General features: G+C 41.8%; 1 protein-coding gene across 5 annotated transcripts in view; it reads right to left on the reverse strand.

The window, feature by feature from the left end:
- PCNX2 (pecanex 2) overlaps positions 1–25,799 on the reverse strand; it is a 934,799-nt gene that overhangs the window by 2,995 nt on the left and 906,005 nt on the right. For 2 of the 5 annotated variants that reach the window (XM_075862600.1, XM_075862601.1), the window contains exon 32: positions 14,064–14,503. The exons of 1 other annotated variant lie outside the window; for it this stretch is intronic. In XM_075862600.1, the coding sequence (XP_075718715.1) occupies positions 14,064–14,503 (440 nt within the window). Of the gene's footprint in view, positions 1–14,063; positions 14,504–25,799 lie in introns of those variants that run through there. 2 more of the 5 variants (XM_075862604.1, XM_075862602.1) reach the window with 1 other exon arrangement.

Below are 25,799 nucleotides of genomic sequence, written 5' to 3' on the forward strand. Positions count from 1 at the left end.
TTTTAAATGCACGTAGAACGGTGTATAACCCCTTAATGACCAGCCTATTTTAGACCTTAATGACCAGGCTATTTTTTACGTTTTTCCATCGTCGCATTCCAAGAGCTATAGCTTTTTTATTTTTTCGTCGACATAGCTGTATAAGGTCTTGTTTTTTGAGGGACAAGTTGTATTTTTTAATAGCACCATTTTGCGGTACATATTATTTATTGATTAATATAAATTAACTTTTTGGGGGGGGGGATAGAAAAAAATCTGAAATTTCGCCACTCTTTTTTGCATCCTAAATCTACGCCGTTTACCGTGTGGTATAAATAACACAATAACTTTATTCAGCGGGTTGTTACGATTGCAACGATACCAAATTTGTATAGTTTTTGTATGTTTTACTACTTTTACACAGTAAAAACGCTTTTTTTTCAAAATTATTTGTTTTTGTGTCTCCATATTTGAAGAGCCGGAACGGTTTTATTTTTTCGCCGATTCAATTGTATGGGGGCTTTTTTTTTTGCGGGAAGACTTGTAGTTTTTATTGGTACCATTTTGGAGTAGATGCGACTTTTTGATCACTTTTTAATCACATTTTTTTAAAGTCAGGATTCACAGAAAACAGCAATTTCTCAGTCGTTTTTTATTTTATTTTTTTACGGCGTTCACCGTGCGGGTTAAGTAATGTAATAGCTTTATAGTCGGGGTCGTTACGGACGCGGCGATACTAAATATGTGTAACTTTTTAACTTTATTTTGTTTTTTTAATAGTAAAGCAGTTTGTAAGGGGAAATAGTGGGTTTTTCATTTTTATTTCACATTTTTTTTTATTAACTTTATGAAACTTTTTTTTAAACTTTTTTACTAGTCCCACTAGGGGACTTCACTATGCGATCCTCCGATCGCTATTATAATACACTGCAATACTTTTGTATTGCAGTGTATTACTGCCTGTCCGTTTAAAACGGACAAGCATCTGCTAGGTCATGCCTGCGGCATGACCTAGCAGGCATTCACCACAGGCAGACCTGGGGGCCTTTATTAGGCCCCCGGCTGCCATGGGAGACACAGACACTATCTATCAACTTTCGAGGGATAATAGGGGTGGTATTCGTGATCGTCTGTTGCTCCAAAAAGAAAGTATGAGGATATATACTTTGAAATCTCTTCATCCACCTTGGCGGAACAATGAAATAAAAATCACATATGTTTCTTTAGGTTCGGCCTGGTGCCCGGGACTCTGCCCACGTGACTGTAACCAGTGCGTGGTCTGACTCTTGGAACCCAGTCTGCACCTCTCCATCATTGTGTTGTCTTTTTTTCCTTTATTTTATTTTTTGTAATATTATTCTTTTGGACGACATCTAATAGGGTGAGGATCAATAGTTTAATTAAACATGTATGATCATTTGTATCTTATTTTTCCCTGTAAGGGTTAATTGTATTGATGTCTAAGCTAGCCTGTCTATTGGTTGCTTTAACATTCAAATACTTGTTCTGTATTTACTCTGCTTTGTAACACCCTGAAGAAGTCGCATGGTGACGAAATGCATCAGCACATGCAGCTCACGTTCTGATATCACACGCCGGAATCCCGCCTGTTCGGCTATGTTCAGCTGCATGCCATTCTGGCTGGTGTTTACACTTCCTGTGCTGCATGCTATCTGGACAGCGGAGAGCATATGTGCTGTACCCAGCCATCTATTGGCACCAAACAAGACTCCATAACGGGGACCTATTCTGTTTTCTGCAGTTGAGACCATTTCTGGACACCATCCTGCTGGTTGAACATAGATTCATTTTGCCAAAGCTTTGCATCTGTGCTTACCACTATCACCCACCTCGGCTGAGGTGCCTCACAGGCGGATGAGTATATGGCTCCTTTCAATTATGCAAACATATCTGAATTGCTTGACTCTTGAATTTTCTGGTCATGTGTATTATATGGTCTACCCTGAAGTATATGGTCTGCCCTGGAACACATGGTCTGTTCTGGACTAAATTGGTCTAATATGGTCCCCTGCTACCTGCTATGTGTTAATCAATTATTATAACTGATATGGCAATTTGCTATTTTGCCTCTGGCTTGCTGGCTAGATCGATTTTCTGGCCTTGTGATTTCCAGCCATTTTTCCGCCCTGTATTTGCATTTATAGGCCTGATTAGCTATTTTCACTAAAAGTGTCTCACCACTCTGAGGTCATTGACCAGCCTGAATTATCTGCTAACAGTCTTATGTGCATATCAATTTCTGCCCCCTTTTTGTATATAAATGTATTGCATTGTGTGTCCATATGTACACTATTATACTTGTTTTCTGTACATTGATACCTTAAGTTATACAAATTGGATCTATATGCACCATTATCTTTTTGGCTATAACATTGTTTTCACTTCACCTGGCCGGGTGTGTGGTGTCCTCATGATGCAGGATCACCCTTGTTGCTGTTTTTTGATAAACACAATTTATCTTCCCTTTTTGTTAGATTGAGTCCTTATGTCAATGACTGGTATGTTATCATCAGCTTGAATTCCCAAATGTTTCTTTCTCTGTCCTTCTTAGGCTTTGTTCACATCTGCGTCAGGGCTTTGTTCACGGGTTCCGTCTGAGCTTTCTGTCAAGGGAACCTATGAACGGAACACCCACGACTGAAACAAAGTGAGAGCATAGGTGTCCGTTTGCATCACCATTGATTTCAATAGTGACGGATCCGGTGCAAATGGTTTCCATTTGTCACCGTTGTTTAAGGGTTCCGTCGTTTTGACGGAATGAGAAGCGCAGTCGACTACGGTATTGATTCCGTCAAAACAACGGAACCCTTAAACAATGGTGACAAACGAAAACCATTTGCACCGGATCTGTCACCATTGAAATCAATGGTGATGCAAAAGGAAACCTATGGTTTCCATTTGTTTCAGTCAGGGTTCCATTCATGGGGTCCACTGAAGGAAAGCTCAGACGGAACCTATGTACGGAGCCCTGACGCATATGTGAACGAAGCCTTAAAGAGGATCTGTCACTAGTTTAGTAATGCCAAATCTCCTAGCTAATCTAATAGGTGCTGCCACACTGATAATGCCTGTGAAAATTGTGTCCCAAAAAGTTAATTTTTTTTATAAGTTATGACCTTTTTTCTAAATATGAAACAAGGCTATACTAGGCAAATGATTCCCTTGAGGTGGAGCTACCTCACAGCCTCTGACACTGTCCTATCAGCATGAAGCTGCTCCACACAGTATGAGAGACTGAGGCTGGAAGGAAGTGGAATGACTTCAAATAGCCATATCTCTGGCTGTGGACCTAGAACAGTGGTTCTGATGGTATATGAAAGATGAGATTCTAATATGGCACCAGGGTCGCAGTTCTAGCTGTGATATAACCGGTGGTATCACCAGTTGAATACGCAGTCGGGAATGAAAGCTGAATACTATATGATTACAAGGAATGAATAGGACCCCTGGTAGTTGGCGGGCACATTAACAATTGCGGAAAGAAAGGTTGCCTGCAAGCAGCCAAGCCCAATTTCCCAACTACCAATTGATAGTAAAAATAGAAAAAATAATAACCTTTATTAGGCTACGTATAGCCAGACAGACCACATAGATTTAAAGTTAAAATTGTCACTACCTAGGAACCGGACTTAGATGTGAATTACCTGTGTGATTACAGACATAAGTAGTAATTGACTTAGGAGTATTGTGCAGTTCCCTAGCCAGTTATATTATTAGGCTAGCTAATCATAAACAGTGAGTCCGGTCAACGGTAGGTGTTAAAATCCTAACAGCCCCCCCAACATGTTTCGCTACTAAGTAGCGTCCTCAGGTAGCGAAACATGTCGGGGGGGCTGTTAGGATTTTAACACCTACCGCTGACCGGACTCACTGTTTATGATTAGCTAGCCTAATAATATAACTGGCTAGGGAACTGCACAATACTCCTAAGTCAATTACTACTTATGCCTGTAATCACACAGGTAATTCACATCTAAGTCCGGTTCCTAGGTAGTGACAATTTTAACTTTAAATCTATGTGGTCTGTCTGGCTATACGTAGCCTAATAAAGGTTATTATTTTTTCTATTTTTACTATCAATTGGTAGTTGGGAAATTGGGCTTGGCTGCTTGCAGGCAACCTTTCTTTCCGCGAATACTATATGATGACACTTTGTTGCTGGGCTGGGAAGAAGAGAACTGTATGATGCTGATTGGAAAGCTGATTGGGTGCTTTTTCCACTTTATTTGATGAGAAAATGAAACATTTTGAGCTAAAGCTATGTCTTAGTGGAAATTTTTTATTTTTTTTCATTTTCACTGCCCTGTTCTAATAAAACCTATGGAACACCTTTGGGGTCTAAATGATCAGTACACCTCTAGATGAGTTCCTTGTGGGGTGTAGTTTCCAAAATGGGGTCTTTTTTTTAGCTGTTTTCTTTGTTTTAGCATCACAAGACATAGTGCCTAAAATATAATCTAATAAAAAGAAGGCCCCAAAATCCAGGTGCTCTTTTGCTTCTGAGGCCTGTGTTTCAGTCCAGTAGCACACTAGGGCAACGTCTGAGATATTTCTAAAAACGACAGAATATGGGCAATAAAAATTGAGTTGCGTTTCTCTGGTAAAACCTTCTGTGTTACAGAAAAACTGGATTTAAATTGAATTTCTGCACAAAAAAAAAATGAAATGTGTAAATTTCACCTCCACTTTGCTTAAATTCCTGTGAAACGTCTAAAGGGTTAAGAAACTTTCGAAATGCTGTTTTGAATACTATGAGGGGTGCAGTTTTTTTAATGCAGTGATTTATTCGGGTTTCCTAAACTATAGGCCCCCTTAGCCACTTATGTGTGGATTTACATAAACAAACGCAGCAAAAACGTGCTGTGGCATTTCAACCTACACCTAACTATGTATTTAACTTTATCATGAAGGTGAAGTATTAACCACAACATTTCGTCAAAAACACACACACACAAATAAAAAAAGTTGTTGAAAAGGATTACTTAGTTATTTCTACGGCTCTGGTATTTCATCAAACAACATTGAAAGACAGACAGAAAGACTTGGAACAGTGATAAACCTTAAAGGTGTTATGTGGGGACCGAAAAGTATTAGCAGTATACTCACTGCAGTATGTGAGTACACTCGCTAATATAAATTCCGGTCCCACGTCGCTCTGATTATGAGATTTTAATACATTTTACTACGATTACATAGCCTGCAGCGGGGCCGATCACATGACAAAGAGTCGTGTCATCATGAAGGAAGACTGTGCAACTAGACTTGCGCTGCCCCGCAAGCACTATTAAAAATATATTAAAATCTCAGCGCAACAGGGGAACAGAATGTATATTAGCGAGTGTACTCAAATACTGCAGTACACTGCTAATACTTTTCGGTCCCCACATAGCCCCTTTAACCAGTGTGATCATTTTGACAAAATGACTTTAAGGACATAATGACAAGAAGCAATAAAGCATTCCAGAAAAAGATATCAAGAAACTGCAGGCTTCTAGAGTCATGATCACAGACCTTGGCTAATGTCTGAGAATACTGGAATGGGGATGAAAAATAGGATTAAGTGACAAAGTAGCAAGGTGGAAATCCAACTATTCTAGAGTAACACTTTACTTGACTCACATTTGAATGATCTCCAGTCTTTTGAAATAATATTATACAAACAGAGAAGCCATTAACTTTCAGAAAAAAAGTCAAACAGTGGAACAGGGTAGCAGTGTGATGGTATAGAGATGGTCTTATCACCCAGGACCTGGAAAATTAGCTATGGCTAAAGAAACCATGCATTCTAGATTGTACCAATAGAATGTCTTCTCATTTGTTTGCACACTGTTTAACACCTTCAGGACTGAGCCTGTTTTGGCCTTAAGGACGAAGCCGATTTTTTTCAAATCTGACATGTCTTAATTTACAATAACTTGAGAGTGCTTTTACCTATCCAAGCGATTCTGAGTTTGTTTTCTTGTGACATACTGTACTTTATGTCAGTGGAATAATTAAATCGATAAATTCAGTATTAATTTGTAAAAAACACGAAAATGTTTAGAAAATTTGCATAAATTAGAATTTTAAAAATTTAAATGTATCTGCTTGTAAAACAGATAGTAATACCACAAAAAAACAGTTACTAGCTAACATTTCCCATATGTCTACTTTATATTTGCATCATTTTTTAAATGTCCTTTTATTTTTCTAGGACGTTACAAGGCTTAGAACTTTAGCAGCAATTTCTCACATTTTCAAGAAAACTTCAAAAGACAATTTTTTAGGGACCAGTTCAGTTCCAGGTCTAAAGTGACTTTGAGGGCCTTATATATTAGAAATAAATCCCCCCATTTTAAAAACGGCACCCCTCAATGTATTCAAAACAGCATTCAGAAAGTTTCTTAACCCTTTAGGTGTTTCACAGGAATTAAAGCATAGTAGAGGTGAAATGTACAAATTTCAATATTTTTTTTTGCCAAAGTTAATTTGTAATACATTTTTTTCTGTAAGACCGAAGGTTTTACCAGAGAATCGCAGCTCAATATTTATTTCCCAGCTTCTGACGTTTTTAGAAATATCACACCTGTAGCCCTAGTGTGCTAATGGACTGACACAGGCCTCAGAAGCAAAGGGGCACCTAGTGGATTTTGGGGCCTCTTTTTTTTAGAATATATTTTATGCACCGAGTCAGGTTTGAAGAGGTCCTGAGGTGCCAAAATAGTGGAAACCACCAAACTTTACCCCATTTTGGAAACTACACCCAAGGAATTTATCTAGGGGTATAGTTAGCTCCTTGACCCCGCAGTTTTTTTTTTTGCAATTTTTTTTTTACAAGGAATAAAGAGTAAAAAGCACTCCAAAATTTGCAAAGCAATTCTCCAGAATATGACAATACCCCATATGTAGTAATAAATTGCTGTTTGGACCCACGGCATGGCTCAGAAGGGAAGGTGCACCACTTGGAGTTTGTAGCGCAGATTTTGCTGGAATGGTTTTCGATGTCATGTTGTATTTGCAATGCCCTGGACGGAACAAAACAGTGGAGACCCCAAATGTGGGCCGATTTTGGAAACTATACCCCTTAAGGAATTTTTCTAGGGGTATAGTTAGTATTTTGTCCCCACAGTTTTTTTGCTAAATTTAGTGGAGTTAGGCCGTGAAAATGAAAATCGAGACATTTTTAATATTTACAAGGAATAAAGGAAGAAAAAGCCCCTCATCATTTGTAAAGCAATTTCTCCCAATACCTCATATTTGGTCATACACTGCTGTTTGGACACAATGCAGGGCATAGAAGTCAAGGAGCGCTATTTGGCTTTTGGAGCCCAAATTTAGCAGTAATGGTTTTCGAGTGTCATGTCGCATTTGCAAAGCCCCTAGGGACCAAAACAGTGAAAAAACACCCTAAAGGTGACCCCATTTGAGGAACTACACCTAAGGAATCTAGGTGTATAGTGAGCATTTAGACCTGACAGGTCTTTTGCAGAATTTATTTGAATTAGGACCTGAAATGAATATCAAAATTGTTTCCACTAAAATGTTGAATTTTTTAATTTTCACAAATGATAAAGGAGAAAAAGCCATCCAACATTTCTAAAGCATTTTTTACCGAGTACGGCAGGGGTCTCAAACTCGGCAGGGTAGAAAAAATGGGAAGTTGACGGGCCGCATTACTTTCAAATTTGATACAATACAAAATTATTGTTGATAAATTACTTATTTGAACTACTATAACACTATATTACTATAATAATAATAATAATAATAATAATAATAATAATACTACATTACTATAAAATTAATACTACATTACTATAATAATATCACTAGGTTTAAAATTTGAGATATTTCTCCACGTGCTTATTTCAACAATTCAGTTTTCCAGTTTAAGTGTCGCTAAATGCAAGATTGGGCAGCCCCTTTTTAGTTAGTGCCACAGTGCCCTCTGTAGATGCTGCCACAGTGCCCTCTGTGGATGCTGCCGCAGTGCCCTCCGTGGATGCTGCCACAGTGCCCTCCGTGGATGCTGCCGCATTGCCCTCCGTAGATGCTGCCGCAGTGCGCTCCGTAGATGCTGCCGCAGTGCCCTCCGTAGATGCTGCCGCAGTGCCCTCCGTAGATCCTGCCGCAGTGCTCTCCGTAGAAGCTGCCGCAGTGCCCTCTGCAGATGCTGCCGCAGTGCCCTCGCAGATGCTGCCCCAGTGCCCTCCGTAGATACTGCCACAGTGATGTCAGGGGCTTGCCCAGAGCTGGAGTCCCGGAGCAGAGCCTGTACTAGCGCTCTGCCCGGGACTCCGCTCTGGGGAAGACCCTGACACACTTTCCATATATGGACAGCGATGTCAGGGAATTCCACAGAGTCCCGGAGCAGAGCCTGTACTAGCGCTCTGCTCGGGACTCCGCTCTGGGGAAGACTCTGACACACTGTCCCTATATGGACAGCGATGTCAGGGAATTCCACAGAGTCCCGGGGCAGAGCCGATATTAGCGCTCTGCACGGGACTCCGCTCTGGGGAAGACCCTGACACACTGTCCATATATGGACATCGATGTCAGGGAATTCCACAGAGTCCCGGGACAGAGCCGATACTAGCGCTCTGCACGGGACTCCGCTCTGGAGAAGACCCTGACAAAACTTTTTTTCTTTTTCAGTCAAAAGAGTGGTGTGAGGGCTTATTTTTCAGGAGGAGTTGTAGTTTCTATTGTCACCATTTAATGCACTGTATAATCTACTAATAGCCTGAAATTGGAAAAAACTGCAATTCATCCATTGGTTTTTGGGTTTAGTTTTTACAGCTTTCACCGTGCGGATAAAAACGACAACTAAAATGTATTCTGCGGCTCAATATGATTATGGTGATACCAAATTTATATAGGTTTTATTTATAATTTACTACTTTTACAAAGAAAATACTATGTGTTAAAATAAATTTGTTTATGTTTCACCACATTCTGAGAGCCATAACTTTTTTTTTGTTGACGATTGAGCGGTGTGAGGGCTTATTTTTTTGCAGGAACGATCTGTAGTTCTTATTGGTACAAGTTTTTGATCACTTTTTATTACAATTGTGTTGAGAGCTAAGGTGACCAAAAATCAGTGATTTTGTTGTTTTAAATTCTTTCTTTTTTACGGCATTTACCTTGTGTGTTAAATAAGAGAAAAATGTAAACATTTTCACTAATAATAACACATTTTTTAGTCCCCCTATGGGACTTGAACCAGCGATCATTAGATCGCTGGTACAATACACTGCGAAACTAATGTATTGCAGTATATTGTGATTTTAACAGGCTTCTGTAACAGTGCGATCGCTGTTCCTGTCCGCTAGTCCCGGGTGTCAGCTGTAATAAGCAGCTGACACCCGCAGTGTATGGAGTGGGCTCAGCGTGTGATCCCGCTCCATACGTCACCCCCTGCACCACGTCGTGTTGCGTGAAGGGGTTAATGGGCAGCAATTAATGATATGCAATTTTAGTGCATGATATGTTGTGCCCAGTTTGGGCCACTGAAGACAAATACCTCATAAAATGTTAAGCGGGTTCTCCCGGGTATGGCGATGCCATATTTGTGGACGTAAACTGATGTTTTGGCACGCTATAGGGTTCAGAAGGGAGGGAGTGCCGTTTGGCTTTTGGAGCGCAGATTTTGCTTGGTAGTAGTTCTGTATGAGATTTTACTGGCATTGGAGCAAGAGACTGCGCTCTGCAATTAATTTATATGCAGGGATTAGTAGAGCTTCAATTTTATAGGTTTTTCTCCTATAGAAAGGACAGTCTTTAGGTATCTCTCCCCTGTTTCTTGGGTAGTGTGCGTTTTTTCTTCCAGAAGAAGTTCCTACTAAAGAGGGGGAGTTACCAAACCAGTGCGTTCTTCCCACTGGGAGGGGTCTTTTTTCCCCCTGAAGTATTTAAAGCACCAGTCTGATCAGTTAGTTGCATGTGAAGAATCTCCTCATAGGCTGCTGAGTTGTCTGCGGGCCCTTTCAAAATCTCCAGACAAGGTTCTGAGGACTCAAGAAGATATGAGCGAAGAAATGGAAAAGTGTCTTCTAAGAGAAGGAACTTAGTTTGTAATACCTGTGATACTCCCTTACCTGACGGTTGTCAAGAGAGATTATGCAGAGATTGTCTACTGAGGCAAGGCGGTGAGACCGCCATATCGAGAGACATGAAAGCTTTCATTAGAGAATGTGTAACCGAATCCATTAACCCCTTAAGGACACAGCCTGCTTTGGCCTTCAGGACACAGCCAATTTTTTCAAATCTGACGTGTCAATTTATGTGGTACTAACTTCGGAATGCTTTTACCTATCCAAGCGATTCTGAGATTGTTTTCTCATGACACATTGGACTTTATGTTACTGGCAAAATTTGATACATTCAGTATTTCATTGTGAAAACCACCAAAATTTAGTGCAAAATTGCAAAAATTAGCATTTTTCTGAATTTAAATGTATCTGCTTGTAAGGTAGACAGTTATACCACACAAAATTGTTGCTAATTAAAATCCCCCATATGTCTACATTAGATTGGCATTGTTTTTTGAACATCCTTTTATTTTTCTAGGACGTTACACGGCTTAGAACTTCAGCAGCAATTTCTCACATTTTCAAGAAAATTTGAAAAGGCTATTTTTACAGGGGCCTGTTCAGTTGTGAAGCAGGTTTTAGGGCCTTAAGGCTAGCACCGATTCCTGCCTTTACAGTGGGATATCCACTGTAACATACAATGGCCGCCCCTGCTAATGACGCCGGCTCAGCTTCTGAGCCGGAAGCTGAGCCGGCGCCATCTTGCCGATGGTATCGGAAGCCTTTTGGGCCCCACCGACGAGCGAGGCATAGGAGGATTTCTTTGCTGGCAGACCAGGAGGTAAGTATTAGGCTGGGTTCACACGACCTATTTTCAGACGTAAACGAGGCGTATTATGCCTCGTTTTACGTCTGAAAATAGGGCTACAATACGTCGGCAAACATCTGCCCATTCATTTGAATGGGTTTGCCGACGTACTGTGCAGACGACCTGTAATTGACTGCCTCGGCAAAGAAGTGCAGGGCACTTCTTTGCCACATAATTTGAGCTGTTCTTCATTGAACTCAATGAAGCACAGCTCAAGATTTACGAGCGTCTCAGAGCGTCTCAGACGCCTCGTAAATTACGAGGAGGAGCATTTACGTGTGAAACGAGGCAGCTGTTAACAGTCTGTCTTTTCACACGTAAATGCCTCTCATCGTGTGAACATACCCTAAGGCCTCCAATCGCCTTTGCAGCCACCGGCAACCCAGCAATCACGTTGCTGGGGTGCCAGTGGCTATAAACTCCTCACATGCTGCGATCTCTATTGAATGCAGCATGTGAGGGGTTAGCTCCAGTCCTGGCCGATACATCAGGGTGCCAGCTGTAACATACAGCTGTCACCCGGCGGTGATGTCGCTGGCTCAGCTCCTGAGCCAGCTCCATCTCCTTCACATACAGTTACGTGGAATTGCGTTAAAACACCAGTTCCCATCACGTAACTGTACCTGAAATTGCGGGAAGGGATTAAAGAACTAGGATCTGCTCAATCTCAGACGTCATCTAATCGTAGGCTTAGCCCTAAGACAAGGAGCTTCAGGGAGGATGTGTCTATGTTGTCCTATGGAGAACTACAAGTACTGGATGAGGTATATACGTCAGCCTCAGAGGGAGAGGAAGATCTGATGGAGGCTATGTTCCCTCTAGAAAAGATAAACAGGCTGATTCGGGCAGTCAGGGCAGACGACCCGGTGATACCCTTCAGAGGAGCAAGAAGTACAGAGAAAGCCTAAAGCTTTTGCTATAGATGACTTAGCTAAACAATTTATGATGAGAGAGTGGAGCACCCCGGATAGAGCTCCAGTAATAAATAAAAGATTTGCATTACAGTAGTAAAAACTATGAATGAAAACAGAAAAGCACCACGTGCTTTTCTGTTTGTAAACATAAAACCAGAGTGTCATCATGATGCCGGCTGCGCGAAAATCACGCAGCCGCGCACCATATACTGATGACACACGGACCTTTTGCACGCGCAAAACACAGCGTTTTTTGCGCGCACAAAACGGACATGTACGTGTGAATAAGGCCTAAAGAAAATACTGAGTGAGCTACTGGCCATAACATCTATACGATACATAAGTACTTTGTAAATAAACAGCCATGGGGAGTCACATAACAAAAATAAACAACTGTGAAATAGACCATCATATCGATAGACAGAACTGGCAAGGTAGCCAAAAAAAGAATAAAAAAGAAGTTGACAGACCATGCAGATATACAATGGGGTAAAGAGTAGTGATGTGCCAGGAGCCCACTTACACCCAACGTGTTTCCCCACCAGACTTCATCTGGGGGAAAAGAATGAAGGTTCTTTGAAAGGATAAGGTGTATATATATATGTCTACAAATCTTAGTTTAATTGGATTTACCTCAGGCATGGTTGGTATGATCGTGAAAATCGGAAGTGAACTAGTTTGGCGCAGACACTCCACATATCCAATAAGAAATTTTCTAAAAGACTCAGTGAGAGAATGGAGGTAGGTGTAAAAACCACAGGGATTGGATGAGGTAAGTGTCAATCACATCTAGCGACCGTAAGTAGGTCAACACGAAACCAGAAGTGAGCTAATCCAGTAGCCACTCAGTATTCTTTACTGTGAGGACTTAGGGTATGTTCACCCCCTTAACAAAAAACGTCTGAAAATACTGAGCTGTTTTCAACGGAAAACAGCTCCTGATTTTCAGACTTTTCTTGAGCAACTCGTGTTTTTCGCGGCGTTTTTTACGGCCGTTTTTGGGGCTGTTTTCAATAGAGTCTATGGAAAACGGCTCCAAAAACGTCCCAAGAAGTGTCCTGCACTTCTTTTGACGAGCCGTCATTTCACGCGTCGTCTTTTGACAGCGACGCGTGAAATAAAGGCTCGTGGGAACAGAACATCGTAAAAGCCATTGAAAACAATGGGCAGATGTTTGTAGGCGTATTAGGGGCGTTTTTTCAGGCGTAATTCGAGGCGTAAAACGCCCGAATTACGTCTGAGAATAGGCCGTGTGAATTTACCCTTATATTTTAATCCATTTTTAATGCTATTAACTGTATTTTGTATTTCCATCATGTCTCAATAAAAACTATTTTATTTTGAAAATGTTTGGGTCATTTAACACTGATTTTCTGCATATGTGTATAAACTTTTTTATTTTCTGCCTCCCATTGATATCAATGGAGGTTCAAAGGCGGAAACGATCCAAGATAGGGCGTGCCACTTTTTCCCCTGTGAGCAGTCAAATACTGCCCAGGAAAAAAAAACTTCACTGCCTTCCATTGAAATCAATAGAGATTTGGGGCGTTTTTTCGTGCTAATTTTGACACATCACCTCTGAGGCTATGTTCACGCGGCAAACAAAAAATAGCTGTAAAATACGGAGCTGTTTTCAGCCGGTTTTTTTTAAGCAACTTGTGTTTTTAGCGGCGCTTTTTACAGCTGTTTTTGGAGCAGTTTTTCTATTGAGTCAATGAGCAGATCAGCCCCCGTATTTTCAGCCGTTTTTCGGGGGGGTTCACAGCCTGAAAAATGGCTGAAAATAAGCCGTGTGAACATACCCTAAATGTTTTGGATTCACTCCGGGTTTTGGCTTACACATACTGAAGCAAAATGCTGACCAAAATACTACCGTGTGAAAGTGGCCTAAAGGGTTATTCCAGTTTCATCAAATTGTTTCTCTAGATAATTACAAATTATACAATTTCCCCCAAAAATGTCTCTATTAATTCATGGTTTCAAGATCTCTGCTTGCAGTTATTAAATAGAAACGTTGTCTACTCCCAGTTGATGAACATCTGTCCTGGTGATGTGATGGATGCACAGGTGTACTGCAGTCAGCAGTACACCTGTGTGTCCATCACATCACCAGGACAGATTTTTATGCACTGGAAGTCCCTAGAGGGTCTCTATGCCTATAGGTGTACATGGTATGAAACAACCGCATAGGGGATTCAGAGAATAACAACACTGATTTAAAGAGCTATTATGGATTTTGGTTGGAGTTAGTTTTTGAAGCTTTTTACTCACCTCTGTAGATTGATTTGCCACTCTAGAATGTGAGCACACCACTATATTAACACTGCTTGAGGACAGTGTGTCTGCTGTATTATCTCCATCAGCACCCGAAAGGCCCGACAAAACTAATGCACTTGAAAATCCTTTCTTTCCAAACAGAAGGCTCAATGTGGAGTTGGTAGATGATGTTTGGCTGGACTGATGAAGCTCTTTTGCTTGTTGATTAATATTCCTCACCCCCGAAGCAGGAGAAACCACAGTGGAAGGATAATGGGAGCGAGAACAATTTGTTAAGCAGTAATGGCTAGAAGATAATCTCTTCGCATCTTTAGAATCATCTGTACAGGTAGGATGACATTTTTCCATGTTTGGTCCAGAGGGGCTTGAAGGAACATGTATTTGGTTTAATGAGGAATGCGTATAGGCTGACTGACTCCTATATTTTCTTTTTCCTGAAAAATCAATATACAAAATGGTTCATTCATATTTTAAAATAGAAAGGTATTCCAAATCCAGTATGTAATAAAAGTCAATAAGGTTTTTCACTGACATTAATTGAAATAATATTTATCAGAACAGGCTGATTATATAGAGTTAGGCTTCTTTCACACTGGCGTTACCATCAGTTTACATCTCTTCCGTCAGAGGAAGAGCGGATCGATACATTAAACGGAAAGCAACGGTTACGTTAGAATTACCATTGATTTCAATGGTAATTCTTTTGTATCAGTTGCTTTCCATTTGTCTACGTTTGCTAGGTTTCCGTTGAACGGAAACAAAAGTGTAGTCTGCAGTACTTTTGTTTCCGTTCAAAAAAACGGAAACCTAGTGAACGGAGACAAACGGAAAGCAACTGATACAAAAGAAGTACCAATGAAATCAATGGTAATTCTAACAGAACCGTTGCTTTCCGTTTAATGTATCGATCATCTCTTCCTCTGACGGAAGAGAGGTAAACTGATAGTAACGCCAGTGTGAAAGAAGCCTAACATGGTGCTACAGTACATAGGTGATCTCTCTACAGAAGCAATCTGTCATTATGTCAATTATTTCATTATGTCATATCTATAATTACTTCCATGGGAAATTCTACCTTGTGTACCAACCTGTTGCACACTAAGGGTATTTTCACACAGCCTATTTTCAGCCTAAAAACAGCTAAAAATGCGGGGGCTGAACGCCTCTGAACCTAGCCAAAGAGTTATACAGCATATCAAGTGTGAAGGAGGTAAGTATTTGTAATATGTAGGTGCACAGTGGCCGTTTGCGCCTCTTGTTAATTTTTTTCCATTAAAGGTTATCTACATTTTTGAGGGGCACTTTTTTTATTAACAGGTCAGTCAGTGTGTTTAGTGTAACTTTATAATTAGTCTTTATTAAAAATTATCTTTACTTTTTGAGATACAACTGCTCTGTATTCTCTATACACAGCAGCTGTATCTTTCGCTATGACCTGAATCAGTCAGTCCCGTGGACCATAATTCCCGGAACATTTCCACGGCACTGACACCCTTCCGTAGTGCTACGGAAAGGTGTCAGTGTTCAATGAAAGTGACTGGCTCCGTCGGAGGTTTTTTACGGTCGTGTGCATGGGGCCTTAAAGTGTATGAAGAATGTGGTGGATGGGAATTGGTGAACGGATGCTCATTCGATCCCTAGCGTCCCTGAGGTGGGACCGCACCGATCAGGCATTTATGCCATTTCGAGTGGATATATAAATGCGTAAGATGGGAATACCCCCTTAAGGGCACTGTGGCTGGCACTGGCTGGGGGTTACTATGGATAGCACTCGGGGGACACTGTTGCTGATAATGTTTTGGCGAGGACTGTTGGAGGCACGGTTATAGAGGATAAGCCACAATAATATATTATTTTTCATAATGATCCTTTCTGTGTATTATATGGTTCACTTACCCTTAGGTATTGTTGACATCGGTATTGTTTGAATATGTGATTTTTGCTGTGAGCGTGAAGACGGCAACAGCTCTCGCCATTAGACATTGTTCATGTAAGGTTTTATACTGTATTTAATAACATCCTTTTAATATTAAAAGGAAAAAAAAACAGATACATAGGAGTGAAAAGAACGGACATCCATTTCAATTTGTCTGCCGGTCACTCCAATTGTAAAAAAATGTCTGCACTACTTTGCCCACTACAGACATTCCTATCCCTTGTATCCTTGTTTAGATTATTAAAACACATTCATTTTTTTTTTTACATATATAAAAAAAGAAGAATGTTGTTAAATGGAGTACAAAATATAATGTGAAAAGGCGTTTTACGCCTCGAATTACGCCTGAAAAGATGGCTCCAATACGTCGGCAAACATCTGCCCATTGCTTGCAATGGCTCTTACGATGTTCTGTGCAGACAAGCTGTCATTTTACGCGTTGCTGTCAAAATACGGGGCGTAAAATGACGGCTTGTCAAAAGAAGTGCAGGACGTTTTGGGAGCCGTTTTCTCATAGACTCCAATGAAAACAGCTCGAAAAATGGCCGTAAAAAAGCAGCGAAAACTCTGTGAAAGACGCCGCGAAAAACAAGAGTTGCTCAAAAAACGTCTCAAAATCCCTTGAAAACAGCTCTGTCTTTTCAGACTTTTTTTTGTTAAGCGTGTGAATATACCCTTAGGGTATGTTCACACGCACTATTTACGGACGTAATTCAGGCGTTTTACGCCTGGAATTAAGGCCGAAAATACTGCTTGAAAGCGTCGGCAAACATCTGCCCATTCATTTGAATGGGTTTTTACGATGTACTGTGCAATCGGTCATTTTTTTTACGCGCCGCTGTCAAAAGACGGCGCGTAAAAAAGATGCCTGCATCAAAGAAGTGCATGTCACTTCTTGGGACGTAATTGGAGCCATTTTCCATTGACGCCAGCTCCAATTACGTCCGCAGTGGAAGCTGCGAAAAACGCCTGCACATGCCATTACGTCTGAAATTCAGGAGCTGTTTTCGCCTGAAAACAGCTCTGTAATTTCAGCCGTAACGGACGTGCACGTGTGAACATACCCTAAGGGTATGTTCACACGCTTAACAAAAAACGTCTGAAAATACGGAGCTAATTTCAGGGAAAACAGCCTCTGATTTTCAGACGTTTTTGAAGCTGAAAATGAAATTTGAAGCTTCTTTTGAGGCGTTTTTCATAGTGTTTGGAAGTTTGAGTCAGATTTTCCTCTCCCTGCACGCCGGCGTTTTTTGCAGCATATTTCGCACGCGGCCATTGGGCGCTGTGGGCATAAAGCCCCGCAAAATACGCTTTCTCTGCCTCCCATTGAAGTCAATGGGAGGTCAGAGGCGGAAACGCCCGAAGATAAGGCATGTCGCTCCTTTTGACTGCGAGCCGGTTTTACCGCTCGCGGGAGAAAACCGCCCCCACCTCCCATGGAAATCGACGGGAGGCATTTTCGGGCCATTTTTGACGAGCTTTTTGGCACGTTTCCCCGTCAAAAAACTCGTCAAAAAACTCTGTGTGAACTTATTCTTACAGATCGTCTTTTTACACTACGTTTTTTTAAACAGAGGCGTAAAAAGAAGCCCTGTATGAACTAAATGCTGTTTTTCCGATTGATTTCAATGGGTAGATGTTTGTAGGCGTTCAGCTTACGTTTTTTCAGGCATTTTGTTGAGGCGTAAACCCCCCGAAATACGCCTGAAAACACTGCGTGTGAACATACCCTAAGGGTATGTGCACACGATGACTGCAATTGTCTGAAATTACGGAGCTGTTTTCAGAAGAAAACAGCTCCTGAATTTCAGATTTAATTGCATGTACTCGCGTTTTGCAGGGCGTCTTTTACGGACGTAATTTGGAGCTGTTCTTCATTGTAGTCAATGAAAAACGGCTCCAATTACGTCCCAAGTAGTGTCCTGCACTTCTTTTGACGAGGCTGTAATTTTACGCGCCGTCTTTTGACAGCGACGCGTAAAATGACAGGTCGTATTGTAGGTTGCAGCTAGAGATGCGATCCAAAGCTTGTTTGAAAGCTAAGATTCTTTTAGCCACGATAAATCCTGAGTTAGAGCAGGCTTAAATAGGAGCTGCATATATTTGCAGCTCCCATTTCAGCCTGTGTGTATGAGGAGAGGGGATTGGTGAGGGGACATGCTGGCTGCACGCAAGGAGAGGAGGAGAAGCTGTGCTCCTCCTCCTGTCCCTATATGACTGTAGGTCAGCGGTCCCCAGTCTTTTTTCAACCAAGGACCAGTTTCATGCAAGACAATTTTTCCATGGACTGCGGAGGGGTTTGTGTTTTGTGGTTTAGGGTCAGTTCATACGGTTCTTAAATACTGCGGATTTTCCACAGCTGAATATGTTGCGGAAAATCCGCAGCATACAACATACATACATTCATACAGAAGCAGCAAAGTGGATGAGATAGAACAAATCTCATTTACACGCTGTGTAAATAGTGAGCAGAAAAAACACTCAGAAATTGACATGCAGTGCAGAGTTTTATTCCGCAGCATGTGAATTGTATTTTCATAAATCTGCTTATTTGTTGCGAGTTTTCTCCATTGAATTCAATGGGAGGTAAAACCCACAACAAATAGCAGTAAGTTGCAATTAGTGCGGTGGAATCGCTGCGATTCCATCGCAAAGAACGCAACTTATAAAAGAAAACATCTTATGCTTTCTCAGAAGTTTCTTCCTCCAGGCCAGCCTCCTGGGATGGTGATTCATGACAGTGACTGCAGCAGCCACTCACAGGCTGTAGCGGCAGTCACATGGGATGAAACATCATCCCAGGAGGCCGACCTAGATGATGTCAGAGAGCCGGCCTCCTAGGATGATGCTTCATTCCATGTGACTGCCGCTGCAGCCAATCACGTCCGGGCGAAAAACTGCACCACAATTTGGTGCGGTTTTTCGCCCTGAATTCCCTGCAGCCACTGGGGCGGATACCAGATACCACGGCCCGGCACCAAATTATCCACTGCCCGGTATTAGTTCACGGCCCGGTTGTTGGGGATCATTGATGTAGATGACCCAAGGGGCTTGTATAACATGAGGTTTTCTTCATGTTATCATCCCCCTTATTAATCAGAGAGCATACTTGGTCTATGATTGTCAGATATAAGCCGTCTTTTTAAAAGAAAAAAAAAAAGATGAGCAGTAGCATATCTAATCACCCTATCTTTGCCTAATTAGGTTGTTTATATACTCCACAACCGATACGCTTACCAGTGTCTAGATCGCGGAATCAAATAAGTCACACCTAACAATTGCACTATACACAAACATTAATAAAGTTTTTACATTTTACACTGTCCGTACCCGATCTTAAGTGGAAAATCCGCTGACCGCTTCTTTAGTGATACCCGTTACACATTACAGTCATAGCAATAACAATTATCATTAGAGAAGATATCCTAAAAAATTTCTGATGGATGGAAAAGATTTCCGTCAGTCAGAAACGACATTTTCATCCACAGTACCCAAAAGCATCCATCCATTTAGTTCCACAAAAAAAATTATAGCATAAATTCACAGGTTAGATTAAAAAAATTGGAAGCAGACGGGCCATTTTCTAGGTGGCCGTTTTGAAAAACAGTCGTGAAAAAGAAGTGCATGTCAAGTGCGTTTCTTGAGCCGTTTTTGGAAACTTTTTTTCATTGCCTCTATTGAAAAACAGCTCCAAAAACGGCTGTAAAAAAACGCAGCAAAAATCGCGAGTTGCTAAAAAAACATCTGAAAATCAGGAGCTGTTTTCTCTTGAAAACAGCTCCGTATTTTCAGACGTTTTTGAGTTTGCGTGTGAACAGTGCAGTCAATTTGTGCTTTTTGACACGATTCTGAGTAGAGCAGTTAGTTTTTTGAAAATTGCAGCAGAAAACGTGATTTGACTGTGGCATGTGAACACAGCCTCAGTGTTTGTATAGGGGATAGAGAATTATATACCTATAGAATCCCAAGTTTAATGTGCATGCAAAAATTGGTTTGTGCATTCCTAGGGGCGTATCTAGGGGGGGGGGCAGGCGGGGCATGTGCCCCGGGCGCAACTACAAGGGAAGGAAGGGGGGGCGCCGACCAGGGGAGTGGAGCCGGGCCGGTACCTCCATAGACATTTAGTGCCATGGGCAGCACATGGGACAGGAGTGGGAGCTGTGTAAATGTAATGCACGATGTTCTCCTGCACAGGCAGAGCATCATATAATGCAGCCGGCCATACACTCGGCCTGTGAGGAGAACACCATTGAAGTGTTCAGCCCCAGCTAGCAGACAGGCAGGGAGGATGGAGGAAGAGAGGGCTGGGGAGGAGCAGTCTTACACACAGCTCTCCTCCTGCCTGCAACATGTGTCCGCTGACAACATGAAGATCCCTACACGGAGCTCCGGACTGATAAGTACAGCTGTGTGTGTGTATATATATATATATATATATATATATATATATATATATATATACAGTGTGTGTGTATATATACAGTGTATGTGTTTGTATACTATGTGTGTGTATACAGTGTGTGTGTGTGTATATATATATATATATATATATACACAGTGTGTGTGTATATACAGTGTGTATGTGTGTGTGTGTGTGTGTATATATACAATGTGTGTGTATGTTTGTATATACAGTGTATGTGTGTATATAGAGTGTGTGTGTATACAGTGTGTGTGTATATACAGTGTGTGTGTGTGTGTATATATATATATACACAGTGTGTGTGTGTATGTGTGTGTTTATATATATATATATATATATATATATATACATACAGTGTGTGTGTGTATATACAGTGTGTATGTGTGTGTGTGTATATACAGTGTGTGTGTATACAGTGTGTGTGTATGTGTGTATATACAGTGTATGTGTGTATATACAGTGTGTGTGTATACAGTGTGTGTGTATACAGTATGTGTGTTGTGAGACAGTGACAGGTAAAGTCATTGAGGGAAGGTACATTTCCCCTAGAATCCTGTCATATGTATCCAAGGCTCCAGGGAATGAGCATTTTTTGCAATAGAAAGCTCTAGCTTTCCAATCTCGGCTTAAGGAAAAGCCGGAAAAAGGGCCTGGAGTTGGATTGGGGAAGAGCAGGGCGGGTTCCCCAATCCCTAGTCCATCTCTGTTTGTAGGACAAGGCTGCTGCTCAATTAGCTGTGTATAAAAAGGTGCAGACACAGTGTGTGAGAGTCTCACCCCTGACTCAGACCGGAGACTACTAAGTCTAGAGTAGCCTGTATTCTATGTGAGTAAAGACCTGTGTTACTTTGTGTCCAGTGCCTGGTAGGAAGGCACTTGGTATAGTTAGATAATATCTTGTTTAGTTAGTGCTCAGACGAGCAGGATTTATTTTGTATTTTGCCTTGTTGTACAAGAGGCCGTTTCTTTGACAAGAATAAAACACAGGCAAAGCCCTGTTATGAACTTTAATGCACGGTGTCCCTGTCTCTGGCTACTAAGAAACCGCTGTACCAACTTCTCCTGATGCTAAACCCTCACAGTGTGCATATATACAGTGTGTGAATATACAGTGTGTGTGTGTGTATATAAATACAGTGTGTGTGTGTGTGTATATATATATATATATATATATATATACACAGTGTGTGTGTGTATGTATATATACAGTGTGTGTGTGTATGTATATATATATATATATATATATATATATACAGTGTGTGTATATATACAGTGTGTGTGTGCATATATACAGTGTGTGAATATACAGTGTGTGTGTGTGTATATAAATACAGTGTGTGTGTGTGTGTATATATATATATATATATATATATATATATACACAGTGTGTGTGTGTATGTATATATACAGTGTGTGTGTGTATGTATATATATATATATATATATATATATATATATATACAGTGTGTGTATATATACAGTGTGTGTGTGTATATATTCAGTGTGTGTGTGTATGTATATATACAGTGTATGTGTGTATATACAGTGTGTGTGTGTATACAGTGTTTGTACAGTGTGTGTATACAATGCGTGTGTATATACAGTGTGTGTATATATACAGTGTGTGTGTGTATACAGTGTGTGTGTGTGTGTGTGTGTGTGTGTGTGTATAAACAGTGTGTATGTGCGTGTGTGTGGAGGTGTGTGTGTTTATAAATTGTTTTTCTGTGGGAGGGGGGATTTGACTGTAAATATTATGTGTGGGGTGAGGGGATTCTGTATATATTGTTTTAGTGGGGAAAAAGGGTTTGACAGTATGGCCTCATGCACACTTCCGTCGGCCGTTGTACTGCCGCTAATGACGGTTCCGTGAGTCACGGACCTCACACGGATGGTAGTCCGTTGTTTCACGGACCAAATCAATGCAAAGGCCGATACTGTTCCGTCAAAAACGGGTAGGAGTAGGACCTGCCCTATTTTTGATAGAACGGCGGCACGGTTCCGTTAAAGCAATGGAAGTGTGCATGGCCCCATTGAAATGAATGTGTCAGGGTGCTATCAGTTCAAACAACGGATAGCACCCTGATGAAAAAAACTGAAGTGGGCATGAGGCCTAAGGCCTCAAGCACACATCCGTTGCCATTAATAAAGCTGCATATCACGGATCCGCAAAACAAGGACCGCACATAGAACTATATTGCTTGTAAAATGTACAAATGGCTACATTAAAATAAAAGTGAAAAAAAGTTACACCTCATTGATTGGTTGAGAAAGCAAACATGGTGAGTGGGAAGGAATATGTCGGGAAAGAGTTTGGGGGGGGGGGCGCCAAGTTGAATCTTTGCCCCGGGTGCAGGAGAACCTAGCAACGCCTCTGGCATTCCTGTGGTTTTTGCGTTTCTTTAACATATGCACCTGTGAACGTAGACATGTGTGGTATGTATCAACTCCTCACATCTTACAGTTCCTTGCAGAGTACAATTTTTTTGGACTTAGGCCTCATGCACACGACCGTAACCTTGTGCACGGCAGTGATTTTCGGGTCGGCCGGCAGCGGACTGTCAACCGAAAGCCGCCCGCAAATCGCGGGTAATGCACATGGCCGCGGCCATTATTTTTAATGAGCCCGGACCACAGAAGACGGCCGTAATAAGACATGTCCGTTCTTTCTGCGGTGCGGGCTCCCGGGCCGTGCACGGACCGTAAAAACTACGGTGGTGTGCATGGCCCCATAGAAATGAATGGGGCCGCAATTCTCCCGTGGATTTTCGCGGGAATTGCGGCCGCAAAAGCACGTTCGTGTGCATGGGGCCTAAGAGTCTTGCCTGAGTATGCATTATAGCCACAAAATTAAATTTTCATGCTATTTTTACCTGTAATCACTGTTTGATTCAAAGTAGGTTGTTGAATAAATAGTCTATTCAAGTGCCTATTTACTCAATCTGACTATTGCATTCTCCTCCAGGCCTGGGAGTCAATAATTTCCTGCCCTATTTATAGGGCAGTTCAATGGCGGACCCCACCCCTAGAAGAAGCCAGAATGCTGGCGAAACGCGCGTCGGGTGCTTAGCACTTTTAGGGTATGTTCACACGGCCAAATTTCAGACGTATACGAGGCGTATAATGCCTCGTTTTACGTCTGAAAATAGGGCTGCAATACGTCGGCAAACATCTGCCCATTCATTTGAATGGGTTTGCCGACGTACTGTGCAGACGACCTGTTATTTACGAGTCGTCGTTTGACAGCTGTCAAACGACGACCCGTAAATTTACTGCCTCGGCAAAGAAGTGCAGGGCACTTCTTTGCCACGTAATTTGAGCCGTTCTTCATTGAAATCAATGAAGCACGGCTCAAGGTTTACGAGCGTCTCAGATGCCTCGTAAATTACGAGGAGGAGCTTTTACGTGTGAAACGAGGCAGCTGTTAACAGTCTGTCTTTTCACACGTAACTGCCTCTCAGCGTGTGAACATACCCTTAGATGTCTCCTGGTGCAACACTTGGCCTTAGTTGCCAGTCTTAGGCCAATAGATTGTTCAAATTAACTTCCACTTTCCACTGCACGATTGACAGCCGTCTGTCTAGCTAACAGCACGGCGTCCTGATAGCGCACCCTGCTGTGTTTCATCAAGCAGCTGGGTGTGCTCCTTTCACCCAGCCGCCACACTCCACTCTGACCGCCGGTTAACTGGCCGTGCGGTCCTATTATTGATACATCCAGCAGCTGGGTGTGCTCCTTTCACCCAGCCGCCACACTCTACTCTGACCGCCGGTTAACTGGCCGTGCGGTCCTGTTATTGATACATCCAGCAGCTGGGTGTGCTCCTTTCACCCAGCCGCCACACTCTACTCTGACCGCCGGTGAACTGGCCGTGCGGTCCTGTTTTTGATACTACCCCGTTTATCTACGGGAGTAGTACGTGGCTTCTGCCTTGCAGGACTTATTGTCCTGCGGGGTTGCCCTGACGCTCTGCTCTGAGACTCAGTGCATAGCTGGGTCTGACTCTGCTGACAGCAGAGTCGTACTTCGGGACGGCGTGTTGATACCGCTCCTCAGCTGACAGCTGAGCGCGGTTACAACAGGGCTGTCATGGCTGTTCCCCACGCTGCTGCTCTGGCATACAGGGACACCAGCGTGAGGGTACAGTCGCCTCTATCTGCTCACACTTTGCCGTAGCAGTAACAGGTGGCAGTGCGATTGGCAAAAATTTGCCTTGATTTGTTGCACTGTCACTATTTGTAAATTTTGTTACACAGCACAGCAAGTTTAAATCACCTTCACTGCACTGTTTTCCAACAAAGACAGCGCAGATACATAAATGTTTTTGACATATGGTATTATACTTCATAACACTTCATGTGAATCATAGATTAACTGCTCCTGTCTATTTTTAGACTAATCTGTCGACCTTATTGATAGATATAATTTAATCGACCTTATTGATAGATATAATTTAATTAAATACTGTGTAGCTCCCTGCCTGGTTGCACAGCAGTTATTGTTTCTACATATACATAACTTACAGCAGTGCAATCATACACTGCTCCCCACGTTGTTGCTCTTGTCCACAGGGGCACCAACGTGAGGGTGCAGTTAGCAGGCCTATGTTCACACTGTGCCGTGGTATAGTTGCATGGTAGTGCGATTGGCAAATTTTGGCACGGTGGGTCAAAATTATTATAACTACGCTGCCTGATCACACGGACAGCGCAGATGCCCAATTTAGGTTGCTTGACGGCACACCATTCTGTGGTTCACCCACGGAGTATTGATTGCTGTCAGCTTTATAATACAACCCACAGGCTTTGTTGATGACATAAATTTGAATTGATATATAGTGTATCTTGCTACCATAGCAGCAAAGTAAATTTGTGCTTCCTACCATAATAATACTGACAACATAACAATCTATCAATTTACCATACATTACATGGCCAAAGGTATGTGAGTTTGGGGGTCACTCACACATACCAGTTTGCCCCGGTGGACTTTTAGTGTAATTGTCTATTTTAATGCATAACAATAAAAGTTAAATATTAATAGATCACATAACTTTCTCCCTCTTTCCCCTTCCTTACATATATATAACTTTATGGGTGGTGTACACCAATGTGATCTGTTGTTCACAGCATTGTGTGATAGGTGGTCCTCCACACATTACTTTGAATAAATAGTTAAATTGTATTTTTAGGTACGGTATGCTTACTTTGGTTGGATAAGTTAAAAAAATTTGCAGACTTAGGCTATGTTCACACGGGGTCTTTTGCCGAGTTTATTGACGCGGAAACCGCGTCGCAAAACTCGGCAGAAACGGCCCGAGAACGCCTCCCATTGAGGCGTCGGCGTCTTGCGACATGCCCTATCTTCGGGCG

This window comes from Rhinoderma darwinii, chromosome 4, assembly GCF_050947455.1.
Source record: "Rhinoderma darwinii isolate aRhiDar2 chromosome 4, aRhiDar2.hap1, whole genome shotgun sequence".
NCBI lineage: Eukaryota > Metazoa > Chordata > Amphibia > Anura > Rhinodermatidae > Rhinoderma > Rhinoderma darwinii.